Here is a 21,592-nt window from a genome sequence, read left to right on the forward strand (position 1 = left end):
GTACTGTCTACCTCTTTTTCTGTGAATAGACAGAAAAAAAAATATTTACTTAGGACTTCTCTAATTAAAACTTGCAGTCTGTAATAATTAAGCTGGGGCTTGTCTTTGCACTTTCTGGAAACATATATATTAATAGTGTTAAAGTCAGTATGTATCTTCCTCTGTAATTTGGGCACGAACACGTGGCAGTCTGCTGCGATCCCTTAAAGAGCCTCCGCGGTCTTGCATGCGTGCCTCTGCGCTTCAGAGGTGTCGTGTGGGGTCAGTTCTTGGACTTCGCCGGCCCCTCTTCTTTCTCTGAGGATTCTTCTATTTTGCCGCACTGCCGTTTAGAAACGTACGTTACTGTGGAGAAGGCAGCCTGATTTTTGTCCCATCATTAGTGACTTGATTCTTTTCCCCTTGGCCTGCCTGCTTATGGGATTCCTTCTTTGTCCTTGAAGTTCGGTGCTTTTACTAGGATATGTTTCAATATTGATTATTCTTTTATTTATTTATTCTGCAGTACACGGGCCTCTCACTGCTGTGGCCTCTCCCGTTGCGGAGCACAGGCTCCGGACGCGCAGGCTCAGCGGCCATGGCTCACGGGCCCGGCCGACCCGTGGCATGTGGAATCCTCCCGGACCGGGGCTCGAACCCGTGTCCCCTGCATCGGCAGGCGGACTCTCAACCACTGCGCCACCAGGGAAGCCCTTAAATGTCATTTTTGGTTCCATTTTCTTTTCTGTTCTCTCCTTCAGTTATGCATATATCGGATCACTTTTGTTCTTTATATCTATCCCTTTCTCTCTAGTCCTTTTCAAAGCTTTGATCTTTCCCATGGGAAGCACAGAGATAGTTAGTCCAGGCTTCAGGCCAGACTGCCTGGGTTTGAATCCTTATACTATCACTTACTTGCTGTTTAACTATGGGCCAGGTACTTAAACTTCCAAACCTCAGTTTCCTCATCTTTAAAATGGAGATAATACTGTGTCTGCCTTTAAGAGTTGCTGTGAAGATTTTCTGAGCTAAGACAGTAAAAGGGTTTGGAAGAGAGCATAGTAAGTGCTCAAAACTGCCAGCCACTGTTGTTATTTCCATTTCATCCTGCTTGATTTTCACAGTCTATCCTTTAAGTCTCTGACGCTGTTTTTAGCCATGTCGGTTCTGTTTGCTGATCCCAGTAAGGATATCCTTTCTAAAACTGTTTTTTTTTAAATTAGTTAATTAATTAAGGCTCTGCCAGGTCTTAGTTGAGGCACACGGGACTTCGCTGCGGCATGCACGTGGGATAGAGTTCCCCGACCAGGGATTGAACCCGGGCCCCCTGCATTGGGAGCACGGAGTCTTACCCACTGGACCACTAGGGAAGTCCCTAAAATTGCTTTATTTTCTTCCATCGTTTTCCTGAGCTCTCCTTGTTTACTTTTCATCTTCTCTATTGCATTGTCATTTCTTCTTAGAAATACTATATTTTTCTTATGAGCCCTTATTTCAGAGAAGACTATTTCTTGAATTTCTTGGATCCCAGGGGGAAGTGTAGGTTCATTATCTCTTCCGTTTCGTGGTAGAATTTGTCCAGCATTCGTTCTGTAGCCGGCTTCGTCCGCTAGGTTTTGTTGTAACTTCTTTCTTAGGTATTTGTAGAGCTTTGCAGTAGCTTGTGGACCAGGTACTAATGATGGCTCCTCTCTGATTCCTCTTCATATCTAGATGGGTGGCTGCTTTAAAGCCAGCTGTTGGTTGACCCGTGGGCAGGAGCTGAGTGAGCTGGGGCAGCTGGAGGCTGGAACTAATTTAGGCTGTCAACTCAGATCCCTTTCCCATCAGTGCTCTTCCTTTGCGGATGTTTCTCTCCTGGCTGGCGTTTGCCACAGGGCCTTAGAGTGCTGACTAGTGTTTACTTCTCTTCGCTTCTTGTGCCAGTTATCAATTTATTGCCCCTGAGCTGCACATTCAGTTTTGTTGCCTGATCTGTGAAAGTGGATCCGGACCCTTTAAATACCAAGTTTGTCCTTCCTGGGATACAGTCTCCCCATCCTAGGATACCTTTTGGATTTCTCTTCCCATATTTGTATTTACTCTCCTATCACTGTCTAATAATTCTTTATATGAAACTGCCCTCTTTGAATTACCGTCTGCTTTCGGTCTCCCTGTTGGACCCACACTGTCCAAAACATCCTCCTCTCGAGAACTGACGGTACTCCATCAGCGCTTGTTCTAACCTGCCGTGCTGCCAGCCTGCTTCTTAAAAGGAGAGAAGCTTGTGCTTTTTCTCCTTCAGTCTTAACCTCGCCTTTGACCCCATGGTGTTGAATGGGGCTCATTGGTGCTTCTGGGACCCCAGACTTTGTCTTTCTGAGCAAGAGATTATTTGGTTTGGCTTTATATCCATGGAACAAGGGAGGCAGCATAACTGATTGGTTAGGACTGTGGACTCTCATCAAATTGCCTGAGGTTGAATCCCGGCTTTTCTTGTTAATTCTGTGATCTTAGGCAACTTACCTCTCTATATATTTTCATCTTTTTGATGAAAATGGGAATAATAATAATACCTACCTCTTAGAGTTGTTGTGGGGATTAAATGAGTTAATCCCTGTAAATGCTTGGACCAGTGCCTGGCATAGTAGCTCTCAGTACATTTCCAGTTGACATCCACGTCATCACCATTATTAATTCTGTGAACTCTGCTCATTGCTGGAGACTTGAAATGTATGTCCCTGTTCTTACTGTACTTCCTCAGTTGGATACAAGTTTCACTGCCTTTGGCAACGGTTTTCCATAAATTCTAGTTTGGGAATGTGGCTGTTTCCCTTCCCTCCCCCGCAATTTTATTTCTTTTTATCCCCCCGCCCCCTGGTTTTAGGAAGAGACAGACAGAAAGGCCTTCCTTTGCCATCATTAACTAGAAGCACATAATTTTGTTAGAGGGATCAGTTCAACAGCGGCTTTTTTTCAAAGAATGACAAAGTGAGAGAGAGGCATGGACATATATACAGTACCAAGCGTAAAATAGATACCTAGTGGGAAGCAGCCGCATAGCACAGGGAGATCAGCTCGGTGCTTTGTGACCACCTAGAGGGGTGGGATAGGGAGGGTGGGGGGGAGGGAGACCGAAGAGGGAAGAGATATCAGATATATGTATATGTATAGCTGATTCACTTTGTTATACAGCAGAAGCTAACACACCATTGTAAAGCAATTATACTCCAATAAAGATGTTTAAAAAAAGAAAACAAAAAGAATGCTTGCAATTTAATTTTATAGATTTATTAAAGAATTTACAGATTTCTGCAGCGTGTGCAGTCGAGCTTTCTTCCTGCCTGTGATAGTATATCATATAATAAAAGCGCATTTCCTTTAAACCGTTTTGTTCGCCAGTATTTCATTCATGATTTCACTTTGGCAAAGGTGCTGTTTTAGGCTGTGTTTGTTGCAGGGTGGAAAGTGACTAGCAAGACTGAATTCAGTAAGGGTCGATGCTACATTTTTCACTAAAAATTGTGCAATTACAGGACAGCTTGAGTGTGTGTAGAAAGTGCGTGGGAGTTTTAGTTGAATCAGTTGTGTGATGGGGCTACCAAGGAAGCTGGCCTGCTCCTAGGTTACAGGAATTGAACTGTAGTGTCCTCTCTGACTAGGGAGGACACCGTTCTGCTCTTCTCTGCCCTGGTCACACTGCACCCTGGGGACTGTATTCACGTCTGGGAACCATCCTTTAAAGAGCACAGACATGTCACTTTGTGTCCAGAGGAGAGTGACCAGGGTGTTGTGGAGCATCTGAAACAATGCGTCTTCAAGTAATGGGTTGAAGAGGTAGAGGTATTTAACCGGGGCTGAGGAGATTGGGTCAGGCAGTGGGGAGATAGAATGCCAACCATAATAACAGAAGCTGAAATTTACTGAGTGTGACCCTAAGGCAGGACTGAGAACCATGCCTATGTTATCTTATTTAATCCTCATAACAGTCATATGAGGTAGGAACGATAATTATCCCATTTCACAAATAAGGAAACTGAGGTTACTAAAGTGAAGAAATTTAATTGAGGTCACACAGTTAATGAGAGATGGAGCGAAGATTTGACTTAAGGTTGCTATTGTAAGGACTTGAGCTTGTAAATACCGTATCTTACGTTTCTTATGATTGGTATCTTCAAGTATTGTGCATGGGGAAGAGGGGGTCCCAGAAATTAAAACTAAGACAGGTAGTTGGCAAACGCCCAGAAGTAGATTCCTGAATCAGAGTAAGGTGCTGCTAGACGGGAGGGTAGTGAGTTCCCTGATAAGGCTTCCGCTGAGGTGTATGCTGAGTGACTGCCCGGTGGGCGTTGGTAAGGAGGTGCATATTTGGAATACGGGTGGAGGTGGATTATGTGACCTTCAAAGTCTCTAAGAACGCTGAGATTTGGGGCTGCTGTATAGGTTTTCCTCTTTGTCAAGTGTATTCTTTTTTTTAACTTGAAATTTAAAAAACTGTGGTAAAATACACATAATAAAATTCAGCATCTTAACCATTTTTAAGTGCACGGTCTGGTTAAGAATACTCACATTGTTGTACAACCAAGCTCCAGAACGTTTTCGTCTTGCAAAGCTGAAATTCTATACCCACTAAACAACAACCCCACCATGGAGCTCTCCCTCCAGGTGCTGGAAACCACCATTCTACTTCCTGCTTCTGTGAATGTGACTACATATAAGTAGAATCATACAGTATTTGTGTTTTGGTGACTGGCGCATTTCACGTAACATAATGACCTCAAGACTCACCGGTGTTGTATGTAGCATGTGTCAGAATTGCCTTACTTTTGAAGGCTGAATAATACTCCACCATATGCTGGCAGCACATTTAAAACATTCTGTCAGGTGTATTTTTTTTTAGCCAAAAAAAAAAAACTTAAAAAAGTATTAGAGTTAATATTACAACAACCTATGGTTCTGTTTGCAAACTATTATAAATAAAATTATCTGAGATGGTTAGGGAATGATGGGCCCTAATTAATAAAACCATTTGGTTCATAGAGGAAATATAAAAATTATGGGAATCAGCTGCACTGACTCTGTGGCATACCCTGGAGGTACTATTTTGCATGAAATTTCTAATAATTGCTTAATTTTCTTTTAATTTAATACCTTAAAAAATCAAACTCAGTATTTATTGGACAAAATGAAGTGACATCACGAAGATCCCAGTGACCAGAGACCATGAGAAATTCTTCCTTTTCCCCTTTTAAATATCCGGGTTGTATTTTCTTTTTTATATGTCTTCTTAACAAAGGATTTAACCATAGAGTTTCCATTAGTGATAGCTTACCAGGTAATTTCCAAAACCAGCCACTTTTTCTTGGTTTTTATTTGGCTATAGCCTAAAATAAAGGCATAAACTCATCCAGTCGCTGGCTGCAAGGGCCAGGGGTGGCTCAGGAAGAGGTGGGCTTAAGCCCCCCGTAATGCCTGCCTCTGGCCACCCCTGCAAAGATATGGTCTCAGTCAAACCAGGGTGCCTGTTGTGTAAACCAGCCTCAAGACAAGTCCTTCACCTCCTTGTGCCGGCTGGATCCCACCCATCTCGGATGCAGGCTCAGAATAGCAGTTTTCAGGTGACCACTGTTTACTGAAACATGTAATGAAAGGGCGATAGATTTACAGGGAGGTTCTCAAAAGTAAGTTTTTGGTAAGACGTCTCCAGATGACTTTCAGCATTTGACTTTCTACGTGGTTTCCATAGCAACAACTGCGAAGTCACACATATTGGCCTGTGAGGAGCAGGCCAACTGTGAAGAGAACAGTTGTTCTAAAGGTTTAGTGGAGGGAATTACCTGACAGTCCAGTGGTTAAGACATTGCCTTGCAATGCAGGGGGTGTGGATTCAATCCCTGGTCAGGGAGCTAAGATCCCACATGCCTGGGGGTCAAAAAACCGAAACATAAAACAGAAACAATTTTGTAACAAATTCAATAAAGACTTTAAAGAGGGACTTCCTGGTGGCGCAGTGGTCGGGAGTCCGCCAGCCAATGCAGGGGGCGTGGGTTGGAACTCTGGTCCGGGAAGATCCCACATGCCACGGAGCAACTAAGTCCATGTGCCACAACTACTGAACCTGCCCTCTAGAGCCCGTGAGCCACAGCTACTGAGCCTATGTGCCACAACTACTGAAGCCCGCATGCTTAGAACCTGTTGTCCGCAACAAGAGAAGCCACCGCAATGAGAAGCCCGCGCACCACAACAAAGAGTAGCCCCTGCTCGCTGCAACTAGAGAAAGCCCGCTCACAGCAACAAAGACCCAATGCAGCCAAAAATAAATAAATTTTAAAAAAATGTTAAAAAATATAGTTTAGAGGAGTCGCAGGAAAGATCGGAACGTCACCAGTCTAAGATAATCAAAGGAAGTATGCGCATCAGGTGTATGGAAGGTTTCATAGAAGAGCTATGGTCTTTTTTGTCAGAGTCACACAAATTAAGAGAGGGCTTTTTTAAAAAAAAAACCAGCTAAAATGTATTTGAAATTTGCCACTTTCTTTGTTTCTTTTGCAATGTTCTTAAGCTCATGAAAGCAATAATTCTAGAGCACTGATTTTCTTTTTTTCCCCCATTCTTTCCCCCTTTTCGCTGGAATCTATTTTATAGACGGCTCCAAGGTTCAGGCTTGTCAACGTAGATTTGTTCCGTTCTGTTCTGTGTGTTCTCCTAGGTGTTTACTGTTGCTGTGTGTTTGCCGAAGGTCCCTCCTTCCAGGTTCTCCTTGACCGTCTGGCTTTCTGTCTTTTCAGGGAAGAAGAGCCCGGACCTGGGGGAGTATGACCCCCTCACACAGGCCGACAGCGACGAGAGTGAAGATGATCTCGTGCTTAACCTGCAGCAGAAGAACGGAGGGGTCAAGAACGGGAAGAGTCCGCTGGGAGAAGCACCAGAGCCCGACTCGGATGCTGAGGTCGCTGGGGCTGGGAAGCCCCATCTCTCGGAGGTCACCACGGAGGGGTACCCCTTGGAGCCCCTGGGGGCCCTGGAGCAGAAGGCGGCCTCCTCCATCGCGTCCTACGTGCGCACATCTGTCTTCCTGCTGATGCTGGTGATCTCCATGGTCCTGGTGCTCGTGTGTGCCTTCCTGATCCCCTGTCCCCCCCGAGGCCTGCACAGCACGTGGAGCCGCCGCTTGGGCCCCCAGGGAGGTGAGCTGCGGGACCTTTAGCTCTAAGTCTGTGAAACTTCATGATCGCGTGTCATTCCGGCAAGCTTCTGATTACGTTGAAGATTTCCTCCAAGTCTTTACAAATTAACGTGTGTGTCATCTAGCATTTCTCCCCCTGTGTGTGGAGGTGGTTAGGAGGTTAGGATTTGAAATGAGACAGAAAGATGGATCTGTATGGCTCCAAAAACTTGGGAGTATCGCTGCGCTGTGTGTCTCTGGGGAAGGTCTTAATTAGACGCAGGGAGGAGAGAACCCTGGTTTGCTGAGTCCTGCCATGCAGCCGGGGCTGCATCAGGGGAGAGCAAAGCTGTGGGAAGGGCGGTTTACAGAGAACAGTGAAGCTCCCATCCTGGCCAGGCCAGAGGCCACAGCTCCTGTAGGGCCCTTGGGGTTCTGTTGATTGTAGAAGCCTGATCTAAATTGAATTTCCAAATAATTTCTTTTTTTTAATTTTCTTTTTCTTTTTTATTGAAGTATAGTTGACTTACAGTGTTGTGTTAGTTTCTGGTGTACAGCAAAGTGATTCAGTTTTGTACACATCTTCTTTTTCATATTCTTTTCCACTATGGAAAAGATTTGTTACAGGATATTGAATATAGGTCCCTGTACTAGACAGTGGGACCTTGTTGTTTATCAAATAATTTCTTTTCAAGGAAAAGAGAGTTGCTTCCTTGCCGCAACTTTTCTTTCTTGCTCCTAACGGTTGGAATGGTGCTACCCAAGGAATTTTGTCTCATTTTTCTTTATTTTTTATTATTATTTTTTTTACTGAATGAAAGTCTTTAAATTTTACCGTACTTTCCAATTTTCAAAAGTTTCACACACATGATTTCTTGTAAATCCCTTTTTTTTAATCCCCTACCCCTACATCGCCCCTCCTCCTTCCCTCTCCCCACTGGTAACCACTCGTTTGTTCTCTGTATCTGTGAGTCTGCTTCTTTTTGTTATATTCAGTAGTATGTTGTATTTTTGAGATTCCGCATATAAGTGATGTACGGTATTTGTCTTTCTCTGTCTGAGTTAGTCCACTTAGGATAACACCCTCCAAATCCATCCATGTTGCTGCAAATGGCAAATTTTCTTTCTTTTTTATGGCTGAGTAGTATTCCACTGTATATGTGTACCGTATCTTCTTTATCCATTCATCTGTTGATGGACATGTAGGTTGTGGAGCAGGTTTCTTTAAAACAGCTTGCCCTGGGTCAAGATTGGGGATCCCATCTAACTGTCGGTGCTGAACAGTCCTGTCCCTTGAAAACTGCACCAGGCTGAAGGGGCTCAGAACACACCAGCCCACCGTGGCACTTTGGTGTATTGACTATTTTGAGTTAAAGGCATTTGACCAATAGCAGGTGCAAGCAGGCCACTCTGACCTTCGATTCTTCCCAAAAGCAGGAGATGAAACTCCCAGGTGAAAGATGCCCTCCCTATTCCAGGAGGAAAGAACACTCTTATCACCAGAGACAGGGGGTTGAGGCAGAGAGACATTTGTACAAACAGACCTTGTTCATCTTCCTGTAGTTCCCTCATATATTTTAGTTACTTTTCCAGTCGCCACTCTTCGTGCTATGCAGGATATAAACACTGCGGCCTAGCCACGTCTTTGGGTCTTCATTTAACTGTGGGAACTCCCATGCACATGCACAATTTTATTAAATAAAATATGAGTGCTTTCCCCTTGTTCATGTGTCTTATGTCAGTCTCAGCTAGAAACCTTAAGAAGGCAGAGGAAGACTTTTCCCTTCCCTACAGTATGCCCACAGCCCTGCATCATCTTGATCTAGAAACATTTTCTCTCTGACCCTTCTCTGATCCCAGCTGACTTAGCTTCTGATGAGTTCTTCGTTCTCATCTTTACTTTCTCTTAAGGCAAAACTGGGTGGCTATGTCTTACGATATGTTCCTACACATAGAATGTCTCTCCCTCTCTTCCTTCCTTTTTTGTTTTTTCTAAGTTAGCTCTTGTAATGTTTATATACAGCATAAAGACTAGTAATGAATTCTTGGTGTATCCACCACCGAGTTTAAGAAATAGGACCTTGTAAAGGTCTTTGCAATTCCCCATGTGTCGCTCCTGACCGTATCCCCCTCTCCCCGCCAGAGGGTTCTCCTCTCCTGAGTTTTGTGTCGTTATTCCTTTACTTGTGTTTAAAGTTTTACCACATAGATATGCATCTCTAAATGATATATTCTTTAATTTTGCCTGTTTTTGAATTTCATGTAAATATTGATATAATCACGTAGTTGTCTGTGACTTGCTTTTTTGTTCAGCGTATTTAAATAATACGTTGGAGGTTTATCCGTATCAATGTACTGTCACTGGAGTTTATTTTCACCACTAATTTTCCACGGTATGAATGTCCTATGATTCATCGATCCACTTTACTGTCGATGAGCATGTAGGTGACTTCTGTTTTTTAAAAAATAAGTAATGCCACTGAGAAGATTCTTGTGCATGTTTCCTGTTGGAGTGTGTAAGGATTTCTCTAGGGCATAAACCTGGGGGTGAAATGGCTGGGTTACAGGGTATGTGCATGTCCAGCCCTAGGCGTTTCTCTTAAATTATCTTCCGTAGTGGTTGTACCAGTTTACACTTCCACTAGCCATGTGTGAGTTCTCTCCGAATTTGGCAAGCGTCCTCTGACTCCACACTGTTTGGAGGTGTGTGGGGGGGCATGACACTACCTACCTTGTCACTGCCGGGCGGAGATGGAGGTGCAGGCTCCCATCAGGCCTCTGCTGACGCCAGGGCTGGGCGGCTGCCCCGTTAATGCTTGGTGGGGATAGAACCGTAGGCTTCCCTCGTGTATGGAGGCCTGAGTGCTGCTAGGTGGGGATGGGAGTCCAGCCTCCCCACCCGGCCTTCTCTGACCTGACCCTGGTGGGGTGAGAGGGACCTTGTTACAGCCCGGCAAGGGTTTCCTCTTGGCCTTCGCTATGGGGCTGGCTGGGACCACAGTTTGGTCTGTGGCGTTTGGTTGGAGTCGAGCAGTTCTTGTGGAAAACTTTTCTGTCCTGCTAGGCTGTGCCTTTCCTGTCCTTTGGCTGGGGACCAGCTCTTCTGGGGCCTTCTTTGTGTCCCTGTTGGCATTTCTGGGTCGCCAGCTTCCGCAGCACCCTGTCTGGGATATGAGGCCAGAGAAGACCCAGGGGAGCCACCAGCTGTCCTTCCTTGGGTCTCGCCGTCCCCAGCCGGTCTGCCTTCTCTCTGCCTTCCAGAGTCTTCTCATGTTTGTTTTATGTTTAATGCCCAGGGATTCTAGCTGTCCTTGGCGAGAGGCACAGGCAGAAGTGGGTCTGTGTATCTTATCTAGGACCCAGAAGTCTGCCTGTTTTTACGGAGCATTCCCTTTCCAGCCTGGAGCAGGGAGCTGGTCTGTGTAACTTGCCGCGGACCCTGTGTTTCTCATGTGTCCATCAGGTGGGGACCTGTCTCCACTGGACCTGGCGGACGTGAACGGAGACGGCCTGCGTGACGTGCTTCTCTCCTTCGTGACCTCAGGGAATGGGAGCACCGCTGGTAAGAGGGTGTCTTCGGAGCCTTGGCGGGAGAAGCTGGTTGAGCGGAGGGTGTGAGCTCAGAGGATGTGCTGGGGCTGCCTCCTGAGCGGGCTGCAGTGAGGAGAAAGCCCTCGGGGATCCGGCACACACGATGGGCCTCGTGGGGAGGCTCCTTGCATGTACATAACGCCTGGTTCAGGGAATCACAGAGCATGAGAGCTGGAGGGCGCCCCGGTCCAGGGACCAACCTGAGACCCAGGGAGGAGGTTCCTTGGCCGCACGCCTGCCCTGAACAGCGCCAGCACTTAGGTTGCTTGAGTTTTCTCTGAGTCGGTTCTCCCTGGCCTCTTCGATGATGATAAACATAGACTCTATCTACCTTCCCCTCCCTGGCAGAAAGCTTTTGCTCACGTTCTAACGTATCTTTATACACATACCTCTTGGCTGGGTGTTTCCTTTGACCCCGTCTGTTTGCTCTTCCATCTCTGCTCTCCATCCTGCTCCCCGCGGGATGGGAGGCTGACCCGTACGCATTACGTTAGGTCCCAGGCCTGCAGACTTCCACTGGATTTGGCCAATGGGGAGCACAGGCCAGAAGCTAGAGGAGAGGAAGAGAGTGACCAGCGGGTATTTATTCCCCTGGCTCCCCTCTGCCCGGGCCACCTCAGGCTGGCTACATCCTTGATCAGAGGTCACAGCCTCTCTCAAGGTGGTCCTCTTACAGGACTTCCTTTTTCTCAATTCCAGGAAATGCTTCCTCCCCCTGTCTCTTTGGGCCTGGGCATGGCAACAGTTCTGAGGGGCTGTACTATCTCTTGTGGTTTCCCTACACCTCGACCACATCTTTGTAAACGGTCTCTTTATTAAACCTCCACAACTTACCCTAATTGAGTGAGCTGGGCTTTTTTGGGACCCCAGCCGATACAAGTCAACTGCAAAAAAAAAAAAAAAAAAAAAAAAAAAGTTGCATTTTCATTATAGGTACATGGGGGCTTTTGGTTTGTCCTGCAGCCTCCATTTAAGTGCATTCGAACTGAAGTCTGTAAACTGATACAGGAACTCTGGTTTGAGGCTGAGGATGGCCTACCAACTGTTTTTTAATCATTCAGGCCTTGGAATAAACATTTAGGTATGTTATAGAGGATTCTAGGCTGCATGCCTCTCTGACGTTATTAGAAATACCTTTCTGGGGCTTGCACAATATGCAGAAGCAATTTGGGCATAGCTTCGTTTATGGGAAGAACCTCCAGCCTAGAAATTGACTTTTATATGATTCAACCTTAATTATGTTTTTTTTTCTGCCTATGACTCATAAGCCTTTGAAGTAAAAATTTCCCCCATCCACTTTTAGAGATTTTTTTCAGTCATTTGGTATTTTACGTGGTTTGCTACATATCAGGACTCATGATGGCAAGGCCATGAGTTGGGACGCAATGTGGACCAGCCTGATTTGGTTATAGATTATAAAAGCAATAATAACGCTAACTAACACATGGTACTTTGTATGTGCTATGCGCTGTTGTAAGTACATAACATATTATGAACGAATTTATCCCTCGGTGTACCTATAATGTGGACTAATATTATTATCCCCTTTTGCAGTTGGGGAAACTAAGGGATAGTGAGGTGAAGGAACTTGATCAGTCTCACAGCTGGTAGTGGTAGAGCTGGGATCCAAACGGTATAGCCGGTAGACTCTGGCGTTCCTGCCCTTGACCCTTATGTCAAATTGCTGTGCCCATAGCCCCAGCCAGTGGGTTCAAAGATCTGTGCCACTGAACATGAGGAGGATTGTGTTTCTTATTTGTTTGTTCATTTGTTCATTCATCCAACAACCTGCTGTGCACCTTACGTAGAGCTGCACTGGTTCTTTTGAGCTAAACAAGAGGAGTGTGGTCTCTGCCTCATGGAGTCGTGGTGTGAAGGGAAAGGGATGACCCATCACCACCGGGAAAAAGACGAGTCACGCAATTGATGTGGAGTCGATAGGGTCATGAAGGAGGGAGGACAGCACAGTCTATTAATCAGAGCATCCCTGGGAAGTCCGGGGGGTAACATACATCGCTGAGATTTGTCATGTAAACCGCTGCTTCTGGCAACAAGGTCTGAAAGGGCAAACCAGTTTGTCACTTGTTTTTAGGTTGTATGTTTAATTAGCAGTTCTGAGGAATAGGTACAATGAAGCTCTAACATGTCCTTATCCTTATTAGCTGTCGCTAGAAGTGAAAGGTGGAAGTGTGTGAGGTGGGCCGTATCCCTATCCTGAAAGTGGATGTGAAACTGGCATGAGAGAAAGTTATTATTCTGATAGGTTAATTGAGTGACATAAAGGATTGTTTGTTAAAGAGGCGAGCTGCCCGAATCCTTTGCCAGCTAGGTATTAAGTTGCCCAAGTATTCTTTCTTGACTGGGGCCAGATCAGCTGGTTCACTGGAACTCTAGACCAGGAGGCCCTCCTGATCTTTGCTAAGTATAACCTTCAGGGTTTTTTGTTTGTTTGTTTCACTTTTTGGCTGTGCCGCTCGGCTTGTGGGATCTTAATTCCCTGACTAGGGATCGAACCCATGCCCGCTGCATTGGAAGTATGGAGTCTTAACCTCTGGACCACCAGGGAAGTCCCCAGGTTTATTTTATTTATTTATTTAACATCTTTATTGGAGTATAATTGCTTTACAATGGTGTGTTAGTTTCTGCAAAGTGAATCAGTTATACATATACACGTGTTCCCATATCCCCTCCCTCTTGCGTCTCCCTCCCTCCCACCCTCCCTATCCCACCCCTCTAGGTGGTCACAAAGCACCGAGCTGATCTCCCTGTGCTATGCAGCTGCTTCCCACTAGCTATATTTTTTACGTTTGGTAGTGTATATATGTCCATGCTACTCACTCACGGTGTCACAGCTTACCCTTCCCCCTCCCCATATCCTCAAGTCCATTCTCTAGTAGGTCTGTGTCTTTATTCCTGTCTTGCCCTTAGGTTCTTCATTACCTTTTTTATTCCCCAGGTTTAGTTTTTAAAGAGATTGTTTTCTGCTCTCAGGGAGCATTTGCTAGTGGTGATTAGAATTCAGGTACTTTGCTTCCTGCTCCATACATATTCTAGATCAGTGTCAATTTTCTGAGGCTAGCTTTGCTTCCCGTTTCTTTGTTTGTTTGCAACCCCTCCTTTTCCATATTCTTGATGTTGCTCCTTTTATTCAGGAAGCACTTGGCTGCTGGATATGCTCGGCGCTTTGCAAAGCACTGAGGATGCAGAAACGAACGTGACAGTGACAGGCTTTAGCCTTAAGGATATCCCTGTTTAGCGGGGGCTAAGATGACAGACACATCAACAAGTGTGTTGGGAGAGTAGAGGTGCACACGGGTTGCCTGCAGGATGTCGTCTTACATGAGAGATGTGTTGAACAGATGTGACAAGTACTCTGTTTGCAGACCTTGTTGCCAGAAATACAGGAGGGAGCTGAGCGCCCAGGTCTGAGCTGCTGCCTTACCTCTATTTCCTTTTGGTTTTCTAGCCCCCCGCTCATCTCTCCCTCTTATGTCCTCTGCCTCCTGCCCTTTCTTATCTCTTTTGTGCTTTTAGGTGTCTCAAGGCCACCTGCTGTCCTCGTGTGCCTTTCGGGGATGAATGGCAGTACACTCTGGTCTAGTCCCCTCCCCGAGGAGGCCCGAGATATTACCTGTCTGGATCTAATGCCAGGGAGAGTGGGCGAAACCGTCTGCCTTGTGACGGGGACACACAAGATGCTCAGTGCATTCAACGCGACATCAGGTAAACATCACTGACTGCGGGGCTTCTCTGGTGGCACAGTGGTTGAGAATCCGCCTGCCACTGTAGGCGACACGGGTTCTTGCCTGGTCCGGGAAGATCCCACGTGCCACGGAGCAGCTAAGCCCGTGCGCCACAACTAGTGAGCCTGTGCTCTAGAGCCCGCGAGCCACAACTACTGAGTCCGTGTGCCACAGCTACTGAGTCTGCGTGCCACAACTACTGAAGCCTGCATGCCTGGAGCCCGTGTTCCGCAACAAGAGAAGCCACCGCAATGAGAAGCCCGCGCACTGCAACAAAGAGTAGCCCCGCTCGCTGCAGCTAGAGAAAAGCCCGTGCGCAGCAATGAAGACCCAACACAGCTAAAAATAAATAAATTAAATAAATTAAAAAAAAAAAAAAAAAGATCACTGACCACAAGAGATCCCTGTTCCTGGGAGGCCTAATCTCAGGTTAGAACAGTCTGGTAGGGAAGGGACTCCACTCTCCCATGGTGGGAGGTCTGATTTCCTGCTCTGCAAGGTAGATATTAAGGGAAATAAGGAGAAAGGGTTTGAGCAGAGTGAGTAATAGATCCATGGTTCAACCTGCTTGGTGATAGGATGGGGCTAAACTCAGTTATCCAAACAGAACGTATCCCTAGGCTTTCAGTTTCTAAGTAATCTCCCTTCTCTGTTCTTTGTATAGAAGACCATGGAGCTTTTTCTCTTTGTTTTCAGTATTTGACATACAAGGGTTCATATGTGAACTTGGGCATTAACCACTGAAAAATATGCCAGTGAAGAAGCTAAGGTGTGTGGAGGCATGTTGATTTGGCCTCTTTTATCACATTCAGACATGTGACAAAAGGAATGGGAGAGAATCACATATAATGTGATGACAGAGCCTTATACTTCCAGTGTGCCCGTTAACCTTCGACCTGAGGGAAGCTGAGTTAAATAGCCTCCTTCCTAGTTGTAAAGGTTGGGGTTTGGGAGTGGGGTTCCTCTGAGTGAAAAGAATTTCCGTGTGAGTTAACGCCAGCACTGAATTCATCTTGAAACCCTTTTATGATTTCTCTACTTATATGAACACGTGGTAGAAGGAGCGAGTTGGGCTTCTGTTTGGCTGCCCCTTGGTTCCTTAGGAGTTGGAATCATCTCTAACAGATCAATTCCTCCATCCCAGACAAGTGGGCTCTTCTTTCTTAAAGAGTCTTCAGCATGTCCACGTTACCTAAAAAATCCAGGTGTGAAGTTATTACATGGGCTTGTTAGCCAGATACTTGAGGATTTCAGTTCATACTCCCTGCTCCATTTCTCCCCAGTAAGATAAAAATGAAAGGAAAAAGTGTGTAGGAGTTGCTGTCTGTCGTTCAGCCTGTTGAGTCTCTTTTCTGGCCTGGGAGCATTGCATCTGCCTTGGGCAGAGGCAGAAATCCCTAATTGTGATGAGTGTACTTATCTTTCCCCAGGGAAAGCCATTTGGACTTTAGACCCACACTACTTACCCAACGGTACCCTGGCTGCCCCAGGCGTGGTACTGCCAGACCTGGATGAAGATGGCATCAGAGATCTCGCAGTTCTGGTCATTGGGGAATTGCAGGTATGCTCCGTGTTAGGTGGTCCTTGTTTCTTACAGGGAAAGTGTCAACTTTGGTCATTTCCTAGTATCGTTATTAGAAACGCTGCTTGAAACCTTCTCGTTACAAGGGCTCAGGTTTAAATAAATTCTCTTTGTGAGATTAAGTGAGTAAATTACCATTATGAACCCATTTTCCAGGTTCCGTTGACCGGTGTGGCAGAGCTTGGGAGCCAGATAGGTCTATGTTTGACTTCCTGCTCTACTGCTCTGTGGCCTTGGGCAAACCACAGAGCCCATCCCAGCCCTGGTTATTTCGTATGTAAAGCGGGGATGTTATCCTACTTGCAGGATGGTTTTGAAAATTAGAACTAACATATATGAAATGCCCAGAGTGGTGCCTGTTTTCCACCCAGCGCACACATTGTTGGTTTCACTATATATATTTAACTTTTATTGCAACTATAAAACAATGAGACAGATGGATAGAAAGCTCATAAGATATAGAGAGAAAAAAATTGTAAGTCAAACAAGTAGCGACAACAGCACCCAAAGAAAGAGTTGTTTAACCTGTACCTGCAGATTGTGGTTCTGGTGCAGTGGTCCCTAAATTATGCTTCTCAGTTATGCTTTGCTGGGACTCCAGTGACCTGGAACGAGTTATTCTCTGCACAGATAAAATAATAGTAGTTTTGTTTTTTTTTTTTTCCCCGTAAATCACAGGACAGAATGTATTAATGGACAGAATGATCTCAATTTTAAGTTTTTATTCCTGAAGCTTTTCTCAGAGCTTCTGTCAAACTTTCTCTTAGACTTTTTCTCAGACTGTCTAGGGTGAGTCTGCCAGGAAAGGCTCGTGGACAACAATCAACCTGGAATATTTGTGGGAAAATGTGGCTCCCGATCGTTGTGCCTCATTTGGTGGCTTATTTTAATTTTACTAGACCTGGTTGTGATTTTTGTAATGTATATGCGGAGTGGAGTTACAGAATCTGCAAGTAAAATTCTTTAGAATGGAATTAAACCTATCAGGACTGTACGGTTTTCTGTCAAGAGCACCATAAACTAACTCAGAGAGCTCCACCAGTCACAAGTTTCAGGAGCCCTGCTCTAGTGCCTCAGACGAGACTTTACGTTTGTGAGGTGAGAGAAAAGAAGATAGACGGTGAGGGACAATTCCGAAGGCTAGTCGCTTTTAGGGGTCCTTTCTGTTTGTTTTTCTTCAACTGGTCTCAAAGTAGACTGAACCAAAATGTCAGGAATTCTTCACATAATCTTTTTTCATTCCAGTCACTGTGAATAAAGAGACCTGGGAGTAGGGAATATTTTAATGATTACATCCATCAGGGAGTGATTCTCAGAAGGTCCCAAAGTGGAAAGTATGGGGAGTTTCTTTCTTTTTTAATTTAATTTTTATTTTATATTGGAGTATAGTTTGTTTCCAATGTTGTGTTAGTTTCAGGTGTACAGCAGAGTGATTCAGTTATACATATATATTATATCCATTCTTTTTCAGATTCTTTTCCCATATAGGTTATTTTTTTTTAATCTTTATTGGAGTATAATTGCTTTACAATGGTGTGTTAGTTTCTGCTTTATAACAAAATGAATCAGCTATACATATACATATATCCCCACATCTCCTCCCTCTTGCGTCTCCCTCCCACCCTCCCTATCCCCCTCTAGGTGGTCACAAAGCACCGAGCTGATCTCCCTGTGCTATGTGGCTGCTTCCCACTAGCTATCTATTTTACATCTGGTAGTGTATATATGTCCATGCCACTTTCTCACTTCATCCCAGCTTACCCTTCCCCCTCCCCGTGTCCTCAAGTCCATTCTCTACATCTGTGTCTTTATTCCTGTCCTGCCCCTATGTTCTTCAGAACCTTTTTTTCTTAGATTCCATATATATGTGTTAGCATACGGTATTTGTTTTTCTCTTTCTGAATTACTTCACTCTGTATGACAGACTCTAGGTCCATCCACCTCACTACAAATAGGGCAGTTTCTTTTTAAAGGAATTATGGTTGTTAGCAGAAGCATAGCAAGACAGTGAACAGGTTTGTGTGTCCCGAACAAGTTTAAAAATCTTGGCCTTGACATCACATCTGTCTTCTAGCCAGCGGTGGTGGATGGGATGACAGTTCAGGTCTGACTGAGGGACCCTCCCTAGCAAGGGGGCTCTGTTACAGGAATGGCTTCTCACCTGCTTCTACTCTGTGCCTTTTTTGGTGGTAGAGGGAAGGGATATGGCGGTGGAGGGAGGGGTATGGACTAGCCTCCATTCTGCCTGGAAAGTGATAGGCAAGACTAGAAAAATCTTGGAGAAGTGGTGGGTTCAGAGCAGTAGCTTCATCTTCATACTGACTTTTCTGACCTCTATACCAGCAAAAAAGAACCTGAGGAACGTGTTTGAGCTGCAGATGTGGAAGGAGGAATGAGACGTATTAGGTCTATGATATAGAGGGGCGGCATTCTTAGATCTGGGGCTGGAGTGAGGCGGGCTTGGGACACCTGGACATGGTTGGGGTTAGAGAACAGATCTGGGCTAGCATGTCAGTGGGAAGGGACCTTAGAGGCCATGAAGTTAACCCTCTCACACTGTGCTACAGTCGCTGATACACTGTTCCAGATACATTGGCACCCATTCCCTCTGAGTCCTCAGGCTGATGGCAATAGTGCTAATTTGTGAGACAGTCCATTTTGTTCCTGGCCCACTCTAGAAAATTCTTACTGGTGAGAAATCTGCTTTCTCATAGCTTCCATTCATGGTGCCGGCTTCAGCTCCATAGAATACTCTGAATCCAGTCCTCTCTCTACATGAACGCCCTTTTGCTGGAAACCTGGTCCCTCTGAAGCCTGCTATTCTCAAGGCTAAACAGTCCCAATTTCTCACACTGTGCCTCACGCAAAATGATCCAGACCCCTCTCTTTCTTGATTTCTTTCTTTTTTCACTACACCTTGTCCGTATCTCTTTTATAATATGGTACCCATAAATAAAAACAGTATTCTATTTGTAATAGAACCAGTTATATCAACATAAGGAAATTGTTGCTTCTTTTGATATAGACTCTGTTTATCTAGAAATGCAGCCAAAGGCTGTGATAGCCTTTCTAAGAATCAGTTTTTGTTTATAACCCGTTAAAATACCCACGTCTTTTTTCCCTACTTCTTTCATTTTTTCCCTTCCAGTTTTATTGAGCTATAATTGGCATACAGCACCGTATAAGTTTAAGGTGTACAGCACAATGATCTGACTTACGTACATCATGAAATGGTGACCACAGTAAGTTTAGTGAACATCCATCATCTCGTATTGATACAAAATTAAAGAAATAGAAAAAAATTTTTTCCTTGTGATGAGAACTCTTAGGATTGACTCTCTTAACTTTTCTATATAACGTACAGCAGTGTTAATTATGTTTCTCATGTTGTGCATTATATCCCTAGTACTTATTTATCTTATAAGTGGAAGTTTGTACCTTTTGAGAGCCTTCATCCAATCCTCCCTCCTACCATCCTTCCCTCTAGTAACCGCAAATCTGATCTCTTTTTCTATGAGTTATTTGTTTTTGAAGTATAACTGACCTACAGCACTGTGTTAGTTCCTGGTGAACGACTTACTGATTTGATATTTCTGTACATTTCAAAACGATCACCACGATAAGTCTTGTTACCATAAAATACCCACGTCTTAATTAATGGCCTAATCTTTTCTTCCAGATTTTGATCCATCTTCCAGTCTAAGACTTTTTGGAATTTTGAGTCTGTCAAACAGCCTATTACCTATCGCTCTCAGCTTTGTGATCAACTTGAATTCTGTTCATTCAGGTCTTTGATAAGAATGATTAACAGGAATGAGATAATAGCTGGGTGCTGCGACATTCCACTGGAACCTCCCTCTGGGTTGGCATTGGCCCTTTCTCGGGGTACACTGAGAACCACATTTCTTTATCTTGTCCGTAAGAATTCATGATGATAAACTCTGTCAACAGCTTTACTGAAGTCAAGATACCGATGTAGTCCTTTTACTTCCCAACCAGTGACTCTATTCCCAAAAGAAAATCCTCTAGCGCAGGGGTTGGCGAACTATGGCCTGCAGTTTGTTTTCATAAAGTTTTATTGGGACGCAGTCACCCTGCTCATTCGTGTATTATCTATGGCTGCTCTCACGCTAGAGCGGCAGAGTGGAGTAGCTGCTACGGAGACCGTCTGGCTGGCAAAACGTCACATAGTTACTGTCTAACACGTCACAGAAAAGGTTTGCGGATCTCTGCTTGATAGTGAGGTTGATGGTGGCCAGGCCAGACGTGTATGTCATGATGGGAGCACACTGCCTGCGCTGATTCTCCTGGGACCAAATGTTACTGGGGATTTCTGAGCATGGGGGTAGAGACCCGGGGTCGGCTGTACTCTGTTTAGCTCTAGGCTAGAGTTCTTTGCCTCAGGAGACTGAGGCAACAACTGTGCTTTGGAAAACTTCCCCGAGCTACCATCTAACAAGGGAACGGGGCACTTGCCCCACTTTCTAACCTCCAGGGAAATGGAACGAGGTGGGCTTGGCTTTGGGTTTTCCAACTTTGGGAGGTGTTTCTGACCTCTTCGCTAATGAGCAAGCAGTGCCTATCTAGAGAAACGATTTGATTCGGAAACGATTAGGCGTCTATGGATTCAACACCCGTCTTTCACTTCGTCAGCCAGATCTGTGCTTCCTGCTGGTGTCTGGCCGGACAGGGAGTCCCGTGGGCCGACCCGTGAAGTACAACATCGTCGGAGTGGGGAACCTGATCGGCCCTCAGGTTTACATCACCACCAATGGGGCTGCCTACATCCTGTTTGGCTTTGGTAAGAAGCAAGGCTCATTTTTGCTACTGTCCCCGTGGGTGTATGGTGAGGCCCCCTTATGTGACGTAGAGAAAGCCTGGAGTCAGAAAGCCTGGAGTCACTGACACCAGCCCTCTGTCACCTCCTCTGCCCGGGCCCCCTGCCGCGGGGCATTCACTCTTCTCCAATGAGAAGCTCTGCCCAGCGTCCACTTAAGCACTTCCCCACTCGTTCCCTGCTGGGCCGGGCGGGCTGTGTTGGACCCATCCCCCTGCCCAGGCTCTGGGTCTCTCACTCCCATCCTCACCCTGGGAAAATGCCGTAAAGTTCACCTTCTCCGTGTTGGTTCTTCTGTGCCGCTAGGAAATATCCAGGCTGTCGCCCTGCGGGACATTTTTGTTCAGGCCCAAAATCGAGACAGCTTACCACCTTCCCTGCAGATAGACGAGCCCGAGTGGGAGAGGCGGAGATCCATCAACCTGTCTGAGCTCATTGACATTTACAGGTGGGCAGCCGTCTGGCCCCGTCACAGGGAAACCGAGTCATCGTCTGGTTGGGCTGGTGAACACGTGGGCAGACGTTTGCGGGGGAAACAGTGCTGGCCTTCACATACCACCTTGTGACCTGGTTAAGGGGAGTTCCAAGGGCTCTTCTCTTGGTGACATGAAGCGTTGGCGTCTACGTGTGGGTGACCATGGCGTGTGATCACTTCGCACCTGGGCGGCGAAGCAGGATATTTGTTTGGCGTGGCAGTCAGAGCAGGGCAGGGTGAG

The 21,592-nt window shown here is 45.6% G+C and overlaps 1 protein-coding gene across 2 annotated transcripts in view; it reads left to right on the forward strand.

Moving 5' to 3' along the window:
- The window catches only part of FAM234B (family with sequence similarity 234 member B), a gene marked incomplete at its 3' end in the record, with an annotated part of 35,698 nt that overhangs the window by 3,308 nt on the left and 10,798 nt on the right, over nt 1-21,592 (forward strand). For both annotated transcript variants that reach the window (XM_082666455.1, XM_082666454.1), the window contains exons 2-7: nt 6,747-7,145; nt 10,587-10,685; nt 14,249-14,437; nt 15,888-16,018; nt 20,693-20,840; nt 21,183-21,324. In XM_082666455.1, the coding sequence (XP_082522581.1) occupies nt 6,747-7,145; nt 10,587-10,685; nt 14,249-14,437; nt 15,888-16,018; nt 20,693-20,840; nt 21,183-21,324 (1,108 nt within the window). The remainder of the gene's footprint in view (nt 1-6,746; nt 7,146-10,586; nt 10,686-14,248; nt 14,438-15,887; nt 16,019-20,692; nt 20,841-21,182; nt 21,325-21,592) is intronic.

The sequence above is a fragment of the Grampus griseus genome (assembly GCF_964374135.1).
Source record: "Grampus griseus genome assembly, chromosome: 11".
NCBI classification, from domain to species: domain Eukaryota; kingdom Metazoa; phylum Chordata; class Mammalia; order Artiodactyla; family Delphinidae; genus Grampus; species Grampus griseus.